This window comes from Mixophyes fleayi, chromosome 5 (genome assembly GCF_038048845.1).
Source record: "Mixophyes fleayi isolate aMixFle1 chromosome 5, aMixFle1.hap1, whole genome shotgun sequence".
Taxonomy (NCBI): Eukaryota; Metazoa; Chordata; class Amphibia; order Anura; family Limnodynastidae; genus Mixophyes; species Mixophyes fleayi.
Genome location: NC_134406.1, coordinates 136170988 through 136184935, shown reverse-complemented (window position 1 = coordinate 136184935; position 13948 = coordinate 136170988). Strand labels below are relative to the sequence as shown.

Sequence of the window (13948 nt, the reverse complement as noted above, 5' to 3'; positions counted from 1 at the left end):
TGTCTGATCTGTTATCTCTCCTTCTCGTGTACAAATGAATAAAAAAACAAAACAAAAAAACCTAGTGCTTGCAACCACTATCATCATGCATTTGCACTTGCAATAAAACAGTTTTGGCAAATGTATATGGTTCTCTGTGCGGGTCTGTCTCTGTTTGCAATTTAATGCCCTTACTGTACTTGGCCTATGTTAGAGTGCCCCTTTCCTCCCCCATCCTGTCTCTCCAGACACAAATGCCAGATTTAAGCAAATATGCATATGTGTGTGGCCTGTTTTGTGAGCATGCACAATACAAATTTGCGTGTTTTATGCTATGCAATCTAGCATATGTCAAACTCAGCATGAGCCCCATAGTATGCAACCTGATCTGTAATGGAGCACAAAATTGTGCAAAATTTAACTACACTATGGTGCTGCAAAAAGAGTATGATTTCCCTCAAGGTCCTAAACAATTTGAAATTGCCTGGAAAAAAAAGGGATCATGGTTTTTGTGGAGGCAAGTGTACTCTGTAAATTCATCTTTTACCAACAATAATATATTTAAATATAAATAATGGTTGAATACTAACACCTACAAAAAGTGTGCTTATTCATCTAAACGGTAATTAATGATGTGATTTATTTTTTTGCTTGTACGTGCCTAATATAGCATTATGTTCACTTACCAATCTAATGCAATATTATAAAAACACATTGGATAAAATTGGAACAATATGATGCTTCCTTTCTGCTCATGAAATAAATGTTAAGATAATTTGAGACAAGTAGAAACTAGTCATTTAGTTCCCTGGAAGTTTAGGATGCGAGAAATATTGTAGCATAAATTATCAGCAGCTATTTCAGATCCATTTGAAAAGCCTTTGGCAAATTGAAACTTAATCTTAAAATGTACCTACTTTGGTTACCCTGAATTTGTAGGTGTATGATATTGAGGCTTTCATCTGGACACATACCCATGAAAGCATTACCATAGGTGGATATATCAAAAAGGCTGAACCATTAATATACCTGTGATCCAAAGAGGAAAGCCACAAAACATTCACGATTAATGAGGTCTGAAGGTGACTATGAAGAAAAACTAAACATATAGGGCCAGATTAATCTTCGGATGTAAGAACATCCTAATGTATGTATTTAATGTTATAAAAAAAACATTTTTATAAATTAATTATATATATTTATTTATTATAACTAGTAATTTCTTTTATAATTTTTTTTCCATGCGTTCTGATTGGACTTTATATTGCACATATGCATGTGTGTATCCTGCACGCTGTTCTCTCTGTCTACATATGGCAAATATTGTTTAAGCAAAGTGTACTTCTAGCCAGATTCAAATGTAAACGTACAGTATCTTGAGATCCACTTGTATTTGAATAGTGGTGTATGCATGCTCAAGGTCTGTGGTCATTTTTTAAACGCAAAGTGTGTGCAGGTTGTATTTGAAGATGAATCACGGCCATAATGTTTACTCCCAGTAACATATGTTCAAAAAACAATGTACAATAAAGCAAGATCAGATAAATCTGCTTCCAAATAATCACAGAATACCAAGGCATTCTTCAAGAAGTCTTCAAACAATGGAGATACATGAAGGGAATAATTTCAGCTGCAACACCAGAAATGGCAACAGCACCACTCACACTGAACGTGACCCAATGAGTGTTTTATTACCAAATGCTTCTCCTTCCAAATCCCATTTTCAACCATTTTTTACCATAAATTAACTCTCCAGTTACTTGCTTTATACAAGCTGATTCTCCTGATTAGCTAGAAAAATGTTGGGGTAACATCATCCAATTTATTATATTTAACATTCTAAAGGTTTTAGAATAATTATAGACTCCTTAAACTTTTAGAATGAAATAATGTAGCCAGAGTGGCACATTACCTTCCATTTTCTTTAATTTCACTTCCAGTTTCTTCTTCCTATGGGAGGTTAACAATCTATTAATATATTAACTCAAAGATCATGATTAACTGTTATAAAAAAGGGAAAATTGAGAATCTCCACCAAAACATATAACATATTATAACACAGGATAAATCCCTATTTTAAACATGAGGTAACGCTGGTTTTCAGTTACATTGCAGCTTTGCGCTGTTAGTTTCCCTTTGTACTGTAATAATAGCTCTCCGAGATCATTGTCTATTAACTAGTCTCACCTGAGCACAGTACACTTGGGGCCTTGTATAGAGTTGGATGCAATTTACACTAAAAACATAAGCCAAAATTACATCAATTTAAAAGACGTAATCTAGTTGGTATTCTGACCCTACATACTACGCAAAATGTGTACATTTCAGTAAGATATGTTAAAGTGTATCACCCACTAAAAGCTTAAGCCCGCCACAAAACAAATTCACCTGTAGTGCTGCCAGCCTCGGCTGGTATTGGCAAAATCTGAGGGCAAAAAGTATGGCATCCCCTAAAATTGCCAAAACCAGCACTAGGCTATGCCAGTCAGGGCTGGTGGCACTATAGCAGGAAACAAACGCAGTGTGGGGTCCGCTGCCATAATACCAACCAGCCCTAGGCTGTTGAACACAAGTCTAAATTTCCTAGTGGGATCAGGCTCGCAAAATGAAAACACCTAAAAAAAATAAAAAAAGTTACATTTATAATTTTGCCCGTGGTACACTACTGATATTTTAGGTGTATATCCTCTTCAATGTTAACTCAGTGATGGACATCTTGCAGGACATTGGTTAGGCATATTTAAATTGCATGCACATGAGTATTTGGAACTGTACAATTCACCACTGATTTCAAAAACCCTACTAGGAGGGTGAAATTTTGACTGAAGGGAAGAAGTCAGTCAATCTACAAGCCAGTGCTCCAAGAAAAGTAATGGAGTTGCCTAAATTATTGATGTATTTATTATTTTGCGTGCATTCTGTTGAAATCAATGTATAAAGTATTTTTCATATCTTATAAAAACAGCAATCACTTGTATGTTTTTAGCATGAATGACTGGCAGGCTGTAAGAATATTGTTGGTATTTACCATATTCCTTTAATTTCTACAGCCTGCTAATGACTCCTCTGATGCTTCTGGGTTACTGTGGCAATGACAGTCACATGGTACATGATGTAGTGAACAGAGGCTTTGGAACACCCCTTCAATCTTTGAGTGCTATATGCACCACAACATTCACCTTATCCTACACATACAAACTGCAGGATTGCTGCTTTAAAATGCCCTGGTGTCACCTAGTTCACCAACTCTCTCTTGAATTCTACATTCCACCCTGGCTGAAGTATATAAAAGTGAAACATACGTAATATCACTTCTTTCACACTCTTCTTTGACTTTGACATACTCCAGTTGTGTTTGCTGATAAATCTTCAGTGTAGACTGTAAAATAAAAAACATACTGGATTTAGAACATTCAGGACAATAGTAAATAATTAGCCCATTAAAATTCTGTTTTTCAGTTTGGGAGTGGAGGGCAGAAATTGCATGAGAAGTATCAATGCTGTATGATGTTAATGGCAATATGCTAATTTTTCTGTCCCATATGCCCTAGTGTAGATAAAAACCCTTTTTTTTGTTGCAATTTTTATTTAACAATCCAACAAGAATCAAGTCACATTACATTCTCAAAATAAACTCTGTTACAACATACTCGTTGGTGTTTTCTCCATAACAAATAAAAAAAAAGTCTAATGTGAGAATAAGATACATTTCATCAACAATCTATTATAGTTTATGAAAATTTACAAGAGACTTTCAAATTACTTAATGAATGTACTCAAACGAAAGTTAGCAACCAACCATGACACGACTTAGAGCTAGGAAGAGCAGACCACAGCAAATTCCACTCTGGTTAGCGAAGAACAAGAAACAGCCTACAGTTGGCACAAGCACACCAAGGGCTAGATTTACCAAGCTGCGGGTTTGAAAAAGTGGAGATGTTGCCTATAGCAACCAATCAGATTCTAGCTGTCATTTTGTAGAAGGTACTAAATAAATGACAGCTAGAATCTGATTGGTTGCTATAGGCAACATCACCACTTTTTTAAACCCGCAGCTTAGTAAATCTAGCCCCAAAACTGGTCAGTTGAAGATTGGAAAAAAGTTCCTTAATCTGACGAATCTTGATTTCTGCTGCGACATGCAGATGGTAGGGTCAGAATTTGGCGTAAACACCATGAATCCTACCTAGTGTCAATAGTGCAGGCTGACTGTAGTGGTGTGGTAAATGTTTCCTTGGCATGCAAAGCCCTTAGAAGATGGGTAGACTGTGGCCATAAAGGGATGCACATGGTCCATACAATACTTAGGTAGGCTGTGACATTTAAACAATGCTCATTTGTTATTAAAGAGCCTAATGCGTGCCAAAGAAACATTCCCCAAACCATTACACCACCACCAGCAACCTGCAGAGTTGACAAAAGGCAGGATGTATTCATAGATTCATGTTGTTTACACCAACATTTATCCAGCTTTTGTCCTGTGTAAAATTGACACTTGCATGATGCCTTCTATAAATTTTCCATTACTGTGCTACTGTGTAACAGCATGCAACTGGGGGCATGTATTAACCTGTGCCCACTGTAGCGTCTCTAGTGAGAGTCTGTTTGTCATTTGCATTTGTTTGTTGTACACAAGACTGAGCACCAAGAGAAAAACATGTTCATTATACCAGGTATGGTATGGGTGTGGCAATTAAAATTTATACATTCCATTCCCCACCTGCCAATATGAAACGTAACATGCCACATGAAGCCCTGTCCTCGAATACTAACACATAAACGAACATGTCACTACTTCCCACAAGATCGTATCTCATATAATCTGTACTGATCTGAAAAAGCAAGAAATGAAAATTGAATATGACAGAGTTCTCTGGCCCTCGTCAAGCGCACCTTAAAATATACTGCTACGTTTCTATGTATGACATACCGTCTTCTCTTCCAGTTCAGCTCTCAAAGATTTGAGTTCCTCTTCATTTTGTTCCTGGGGGGATATTTTCTGTAACATTTGTTCTAGTTGACATCTTAAGGTTTCATTTGCCCTAAAGCATCATGTAAAAACATCACATTTAAGAATTTGGACACAAGTATGGTAAGTTTGTGTTTTTAAGGGAAAAAGCACTAAGCTTAATTTATTATGTTAACTATGGTAAAATATCCATTACAAAATGTGCCGACCTTTGAACTGAAATTATGCCAACTTTAGTTTTGAGCCTGTAACTGAAAGACAGAGAGGGTCTCAATGCAGCCACTTCATAATGGGATATAGCTTACCTTTTAAATTAAAAAAGACCTCTGCAAAAAAAGCATGAATTTCTATAAGTATGATGGTGCTTGTTTTAGAAACATCCTTCCTTTACATTCAAAACAATTGCACCATTCACATATCATTTGGACATCGACAGGTAAATTAAGTCTACTTTACCTGTGTTCTATGGTCTCTGTTATTAAATAAACGGTAGAAATATATTGATCAAATTTAATTATTCCTATATGATGATCTGTACTGGTGAAGTGTTAATAAAGTATTACAAATACAAATAGGGGCTGCACTCGTCCATTAAGCCTAAAGCAAGTAGATGCATATGACCAGATTTCAAGGTTTTAGTGGTATACTCTTTCTTTTAATAAAAGGGTTCTACGTTTTGTATTGTAGGCTAGATGTCAAGATGTTTAGCTGTGTGGAATATGTTAATAAAGAAAAACAGTTACCTTTCTGCATACTGAAGATGTATTTTCTAGTTAAGGTAAAAACACAAAAATATGAAATATTACATTTCCTAGTCTAGAGCGTCAAAACCCTTTTAATAACATGGTGCAAAGCAATCAATTGTCTCCAATGCAAGCTTCAGTTGGTGCAAAAGAAAAGAAAAAAGATAAATACTTATAAAAGCAAAGGTTTGATTGGCTAGTAATATGCTATTTGCATCATAGTAATTACTAAGCCTACAAAATAACTTGTTTTCTCAAATATATCCCCACTCATTTATGTGAAATCACAAATAATCACATAAAAACACATGAAGGGGGTGGGGGGCTCAGGGGAATCAAAAAAATAACTATACTAAAAACAAAAACCTCTTTTTACTAATCATGAAATCTATTAAAAGGCAAATCAACCGAAAAATCATCAGCTCACCAAACAAAAATATATTGCCAGACATTTCAAAGTCATTCTAACAGAGGAGGTGCACAACCTTTTTTCTTAGTTTGGGGGGCTATATGTGGAGAGCGTACTAATGCCACCAGTCATCTCTGTGTAGTAACATCCACCTCCCCCCCCACCCCACAAGTAGAAGTACAAGTGCCAGAACCAGACACACACTCCTACAAAGAAGCAAGTTCATCTGCACATTACATACCTGTTGTCCCAGGTAACAAAACTTTGTGAAACTAAGCACCTCAAAAGTATTGAAGTAGTGAATCATGGCAAGACTCAATCATTCCCACTTGTTCACCCCCCACAGCCCCATTGAGATGGGGCAATCTGGGAAAAATACAGTAATACTAGATTAAGTCTCGCTGTATCTGTCTTTCACGTCTCTTCATACATGCATAGAGCTGCCAACATCTAAATAGATTTAAACTAAATATTAGTTTAAATACTCTTCAATGGATGTTAATTTACAAAGCCACACTTGTGTTGCCATCCCTGAAACGTGTAGCTCCAAGGAGACATACACAAATAAAACTTGCTAGCTGGTACACTTTAATATTACAGAACATTTCCAGTAAAGGATATCGTCACACTTCTGTTGATATTCTGCAAGTAGGTGGCTGAAAAACAGATACAAAATTAGACACAAATAACATATAGCCTAGCTTCTTGCATGCAAATAACTATATACTTATGTGGAGCAATAAAATCTTCCATATTCAGGTACAACTGATCATAAATCTTCTGCAGTTGAAAAATTAAATAAGTAAATAAAGTTACTTTAAATTACATGCAGCCTGCAAGCATGTATTTATGGTATATGCTGCATAACCTATATAAATGGAAATCAATGAGACTAGGGAGAAGAAACCTGTACTATACTATAGTCATAGGTTTTAAAGTTTGTTCTATAATTTAAATGGATAAGGAGAAAAGTTAAGTCCTAGTAACACTTATATAGTCCTTGTCCAGTGTAAAATTTGGCACATAAATGTGATCCATAGCCAACTTATACAGTTTAATACCACTCTTTAAATAAAATACCAGGCTTTCAAAAGTAAATTTTAGTGTACATTAATGCATTATTGCTAGACAATTGACAGAATGCCAGTTATACATTTTCCATTTCTTTACTACTGTGTAACCTAACATGCAACTGGGGCTTTTATGGGGAAGGGGTGGGGCTGGGATAAAGGGAAACTTTGCTATTGCCAATAACAACAATTCTAATACATGTTTTCATTTTCCAAAATTCACTAGATCAGGGGTCGGCAACCCGCGGCTCCGGAGCCGCATGCGTCTCTTTCAGCCATCTGCTGCGGCTCTGGAGTCCGGGGGGTAAATGTATTAACATGCGGGTTCTTCAACACCCGCGAGTTCAGCGTCTTCGGCGATTAAATTTAAAGCGGCGCTGCCTTGTAAAGGGAAGTTTCCCTTTACAAGGCAGTGCCGCTTTAAATTTAGTCGCCGAAGACGCTGAACACGCGGGTGTTGAAGAACCCGCATGTTAATACATTTACCCCCGGGTGTCAGTGGCAAAGGGGGTGACAGAGCGCCTCTCTGTCACCCCCTTTGCTAAACTAATTATTATTTAAAAATATAAAAAAGTAATGGGAGTAATGTAATGTAATGGGCGTCAGCGTCATTCAGTTAACAGAGAGCGCACCGAGGAGGAGCAGAGAAGATCCAGGATCGGGACACCACCTGAGTGAAGGTAAGTAAATAGTAAATCAAAAAAATATTTTCTTGGGGCCTGCATAATAAAAAAAGGTACCTACAAGAGGGGGCTACATTATAAAAAAGGGACCTACAAGAGGGGGCTGCATAATAAGGGTTTTGTGGCTCCCAAGGCTTTATTTCTATGAAACGTATAGTGCATCCAACAGCAGAGAAGTTATGTCAAAATTCCAACAAGTGGAGTATTTTAAAACCCTGAGCCTCAGCACAAAACATTTTCACAGAACATCATGTCTTCAGGAATTGATGTCCAGCTATCTATTAAGCATACCATTTATAATGGCTATCCCTCCTAAATGGCAATATAAATGTGGTCTTTTCTTTGTCCATACCTGCCCATTCTATACTGCATCATTCAAACTGTGGAAATGTAAGATAGAGGGAGCCACAAGAAAATTTGCCAGCCTATGTGGCCAAGCACCAGTTTTTAATATAGAAGCCACATTGGTAACAGATTCACCTTGAATATGTATTTTTGTGGTGCTTAGGGGTTTTAAACAACACCCCTCGTGGGAAAGTGAACGCGTCTTTTAAAATCCATCTGTCAAATGGTAATCAATTATCTGAAAGTAGCCTACTGTTATCCTATATCAGAGAAACCGGTGAGCCAAATCCTTAATGATGAACCCCATCAATAGGAGGAAAAAAGAGCAAAAGCCAAAACAAAAATCAAGAAACCATGACATGTTCAGTATCTTACAGAAGTGTCTGATTGGCTTAAAGGATTTTTTTATTTTTTTTTAAAACTATTTAAAGAGGAAATAGTTGGAAGAATACAAATATATTGAACATAAGAATATTGGCTTAAAGTTTTTTCATCTAATGTTATTTTACCTCATTTGTTGGTATTGTACTGGTAGAGGACAATAAGAGAAATGCATGCAAAACCACTCTACACAGCAATAATGTCTGGGGTTAACTGGATATACACCTATTTTGAACAATTTTAAAATGAGTTGCATAATGTACTTGACTTCACTACAAAAAAAGGCAATTTCACAACAACTGTATTCAAACATACTTACTCTGAGTCTATTATTTTTTGCTTGAGCGCAATCAAAGCTGCAACATATTCATTCAAATTCTGGAATTGCAAAAAAATTATAAGCAATAAGTAGTCCAGATAGAAATTTACACAGTGTCCACCAATTATAAGAAGCTACTTTATAATTCTTATTTCCTCAACTCCAAATGTATACCGCAAAGCAAAATTCTTTGAAAATCCTCATATTAGCCAAACACCACACCTAGGGGTATATTTACTAAACTGCAGGTTTGAAAAAGTGTAGATGTTGCTTTTAGCAACCAAATTATAGTTAGCATTTATTTAGCACATTCTACAAAATAACAGCTAGAATGTGATTGGTTGCTATAGGCAACATCTCCACTTTTTCAAACATACCCCCAAATCTTCATCAGAAATTAAAAGTCAAAAAATGTTCACCCAAGTTAAATATTCAATTAGGAACAAAAGAAACTTACTCCCTTATAGCTCTAACGAATCATGCACAAGCCATTTATGTTCATATACAGATCAACTGACACATTTATGCAATGCATCAGAAGATATAAATATATTTTTATTTTTTTTAACACATATTAAGATATTATATTGATCAATATATTTTCATTTTTTTTTTACTCAGAGCTACACTGGAGCAAAAATAGAAAAAGTTTGGTCTAGTTATGGGGTCAATACAATGTTATTTGTACATGTTCTCCAGTGTGGAGAGCACCGACTGCTCTTCTATAGGGCTTACACCCAATGATCGTATTTTCAATATTCATAAAACACATGAAAATGGGTATTACACCAACAGCCATTGTAAGCCTTTTTTTCGGTAAGCTTCGAAGATCTCTAAAACGAAAGTAAAACACCAGTGGGTATTAGGAACATATGGTCTATTAGCTTTGTTATGAACTTTTCTGTAAATAAATTCAATGGGATGCAAACCATAACAAGGCTTTTAAATAATGTTTAAAATATAATTCACTAAAATAATGTGTACATTCAACACAATTAACTTGCTCTCTAAACTATCAATTAGGATTTCCATTAACATTTGTTTTCAACTAAGTATAGGAAAATGATCTAAATTCCAACAAGCATGTGACCCAAGTTTAAATCTAAAACCATGCAATCACATACAATTGTAGTTATGTGTGCAGATCATCACACTTGTTATTCCACTATAAGAAGAAAACAAATATTCACTATTCTATGTCTTATATGGAGCATAAAGATATTGTTTTGTTTTTTGAGCATTGCAGTTTATGTCAATTATGCTTACTTACTAACGGCTGTGTGGGAATTCATTCAGTGCATTTCTGTTAACTAAGACTACAAGTGTTGGCGCTATCTACATGAATGACAAAAAATTTACAATAAATACTTTGCTACATAGCAAAAACCATTTATAGTCCCAATCGTCCTTAGTGCTGAAGGGGTGAAAAGTGTGAATTGTAATCATGCTAATGAAGTCTAATGAGCCTACAAATTACTCTACATTGAGCATAAATTGCAAATGGCATTGTGCACTGTAGGACAAAAACTGTGAAACAACTGCTCATATTTTAATTTACAATCAGAGTTAAATAAAAGATTAGACTGTAGCTTGTATGTCTAAACTGTACAAGTATGTAGTTCCTTCAGAAACAAACACATCTGATACATGTATGGACAGTTTTGCAGAATGAATCCAAGCCACCATCAATGTGGTAAAAAAGACCAATAAAAAGTCACAAAACAAAGCCATCTTGCACAACACAAAGAAACTGTCAGTAGGTTTCCTTATTTTGCAATTAGAATAAGAAAAGCATTAAATCAAAGGTATGATGACTAAGTGGGTTCTGTGGATACTGTTTCAGTATGCAATACCTGCTGTAAGGATGTACAATTTTGACAGGACCCTGCCGCCTCAGAAGCAATTCCAGCAGTTTTTGAGTGGGTCTCTCCGGGCATCATGATGAGGATTTGTGATCCTCTCTTGGACAGTGGGGAATACAGGAACTAAACCTGAAAAATTACACAATTACAATAGCTACTCAGATTTTAGGCAATTTCAAATTTGTGAAAGACCTCAAGCACACATTGCAAATGTAATTTTATTTGTGTATATAAACTAATTTGCAAATAATGACCCAATACACAAAGATAAGTTAAAGCATTATACTGGCAATATTTAAAGTGATACACTACACTATCTTGCACAAAATAACTGTTGTTTCTTTATCAAACCTGTATGCATGTATGGGTTTCAGATTTTGTAAAATCTTGCAAATGCGTCTGCTATAGTATTAATCTTCTACATTAAACTTATTTTATCAACCTTCTGTAAATACAAACAGTCTGCTAAATTTGCAAGAAGATATTCTGATGCTCACATATTGACTACTGCTCAGTCCTGTACTTGTTGCACCTTAGAAATTTGTAGTTATAGGATGAGAACTGAATGTCTATATATAGAATGGGGTGTTCTATAAAAGCATGAATTACTTTTCTGTAGGAAACTGTCCTTTACAATTCATATTCTAGAATATTATATTTCTAATACTCCACCAATTCTGTCTTTTTCTAAGCTAAGCAGTAAAAATAACACCTCTAGAGTGCCACAAAATAAAAAATAGAAAGCGACCAAGAAACAAAGAGTCTATTTCCTTTAGAATATACTTTTTCTGATAATAAATATTAAAATAAGGACTTTTATATATAGTAAAGACCTAACAGAATAGGATGTTAACGTTGTATAATTTTCTCAAATGTCACTTTAAGAAAATGTGCCGATTCCTACAATTTTATAGAATATCCACCATAATTGCATAGAGATACACAATGTACATAAACAACAATAAGAATGCTGATCAATCCCCATCCTGAAAACCCATATAGCACTTTCCAGTTTAACAGTAAAAACAAACAGCACAATCCATATAGACAAATGTATTAACACATATATAAAATAAATATATGAGCCTAAGCAACCACTACATGTATGATAATAGTAATCTCTGCAGAAACATCACACTCTGGAGCAGAGAGTACAATAAACAAGTCACACAGCTCAATCACCATGTTGACACATAACAGTGGAACACGCAAAGAGTAAACATTCACTATGAGTGCCAAATATGGGCTTCCATATTTTACACAAGATTCCCTCCATTAGAATGACAAGGATACACAGACTCACCGTCCAGCTGTATCGCTTCAACCGGTACAGAACCATGTTGCGTCGCGATGTAACGGGTACTACTGTATGTCCCGGAAGTAGTGAGTCTTCCAGCAAAACACTTCCCTGCCGCGATCAGCCCACTAATCTACTAACAACCAATGGGCGCTGTGGGTGCAGCCCATCAGTAGTAAAACACCCCTCAACACGACGTGAGACGAGACAAGAGTTTACGTTGGCCAGAGGCAGGGCAGCGGCATTTACACACGTGATTGGTTTCGGCGCGTTCTCTCCTTGCCGGGATTTTGTATGTGACTGGCCGTGTCAGAGAGAGAGCAGAGGACTGCTTGCTGGAGCTGATGTGGGGACGGCTAATTATTGATTTAATTGTTGAACTTGGACTTTGTTGCCAACAGTAGTGGTGTCATTGGGATCACCACTATACAGGTCTATTTCTTGAAATGAGAAAAGCCCACACTCTGATTCAAAACTGGTGTTATTTATTGCCAGATATAGGGGTCTATGCATCAATGCAGTGCAAATACTAAATATGCATCGCGGCATATCTTTAAGCACTGCTCAAATACATCATGCTGGGGTTATTCTGAGAGCCACAGTGAAGTAACTCCATGCTGTGAACTGGTATTCCTATTTACCAGCATCCTAGCACTGCTAGTGAACAGAGGAAGTGCTATGTGCACAGCACCTCTGTAACTGATTCTGTGAAGCCGAAGAGGCTTAAGAAGAATCTCATAGGAAACGAAACGGAACACAATCCTGATGTGGTGTTACTTTTCTGCGCAATGCAAAGCTTCATTCAAAACATCACAGTCCCCATAGTAATCTAGAGAGGATTGCGATGCTGCACAATATTTACCTAAACAGGAGATTTTAGCTGTATTTTAACACTAATATATTAAATGATGCAAGGCTATCCACCCTGTGTCCCCCACCTCTCTTGTGTCTAATTACCTTTCCTCTGTGTCCCTGCACCTCTCCCTTATGTATACTTTGTGTACTTACATTTTCCATCAATCTCCATAATCTTATAATAAAACTTTCCAAAATGGCTCTCATATATTCCATGTTACTCTTTATCTTTCCTCGATCTGTTTACTTTCTCTGTTCCTATCTGCCCCTATTTTCATGGCAGGTATCCCCCTCTCGCTCTTTTTTTCTCCTCTCATCCTGCTTTTCTTGCTCCTCCGTTACTCCCTGATTCTCTCTATCCTTGCTCCTGCTCCTATTACCTCTCACTAGTGAATTCACACTTTTGCCCTTTATCATGCTGTGCCCCCTCCTCTATCGCACTGTATCCCCTCCTTGATTACAATACTGCCTGCTCTGTTCTTTACTTACCTTTCTATGACTTTCAGTGTTCTCCCCAGAAAATTTTGCCAGCTGGGTGGCATTAAGAAGTAGTCTGGTGTGGGCAGTTGTATACTTTGCAATAATATTGAAAAAATGTTTGAGGATATTGCCAACACCTGCCAGGACTAGTTTGACTGGTGGTCAGTGATCTAACACACACTTCTAGCTATAGTGCTCACATAGTACCTGTTCTAATAGGAGAAACAATGGTCTATTCCGGCGGTTCCCAAACTGTACGCCGCGGCTCCCAGGGGTGCTAGTCCTAGAAAAAAGAAAGCAAACAGAAACTTACCAATCCGCCGGGCACCGGGACCCAGCAGACTCCTCTCTCCCACAGCTGTCACTGAATGACGTCAGTAGCAAGCTGCGGGAGAGATGAGGCTGCTAGGGCTGGCGCGGGGCAGAGTGAGGGGGACAGAGAGCAGAGAATGGAAACAGCAGAGGAGGGGGGACAGTGTGTCAGAGGGCAGAGGGGGCACCGTGAGAGAGGGCAGTGTGCCTGGATGCACAAGGGGCAGAGTGTCTGGATGCAGAG

At 37.0% G+C, this 13948-nt stretch overlaps 1 protein-coding gene across 1 annotated transcript in view; it reads right to left on the bottom strand.

Annotated features, from left to right (window-relative positions):
• The window catches only part of ICE1 (interactor of little elongation complex ELL subunit 1), a 64671-nt gene extending 52525 nt beyond the window's left edge, over positions 1–12146 (bottom strand). The window contains exons 1-8 of the mRNA XM_075212832.1: positions 12064–12146; positions 10752–10889; positions 8899–8957; positions 6722–6756; positions 5692–5710; positions 4910–5021; positions 3282–3358; positions 1892–1929 (exon numbers count right to left, since the gene is read on the bottom strand). Coding sequence (XP_075068933.1) covers positions 1892–1929; positions 3282–3358; positions 4910–5021; positions 5692–5710; positions 6722–6756; positions 8899–8957; positions 10752–10838 — 427 coding nt within the window. The 5' untranslated portion in view covers positions 10839–10889; positions 12064–12146. The remainder of the gene's footprint in view (positions 1–1891; positions 1930–3281; positions 3359–4909; positions 5022–5691; positions 5711–6721; positions 6757–8898; positions 8958–10751; positions 10890–12063) is intronic.
• Between the last annotated feature and the right edge of the window lie 1802 nt (positions 12147–13948).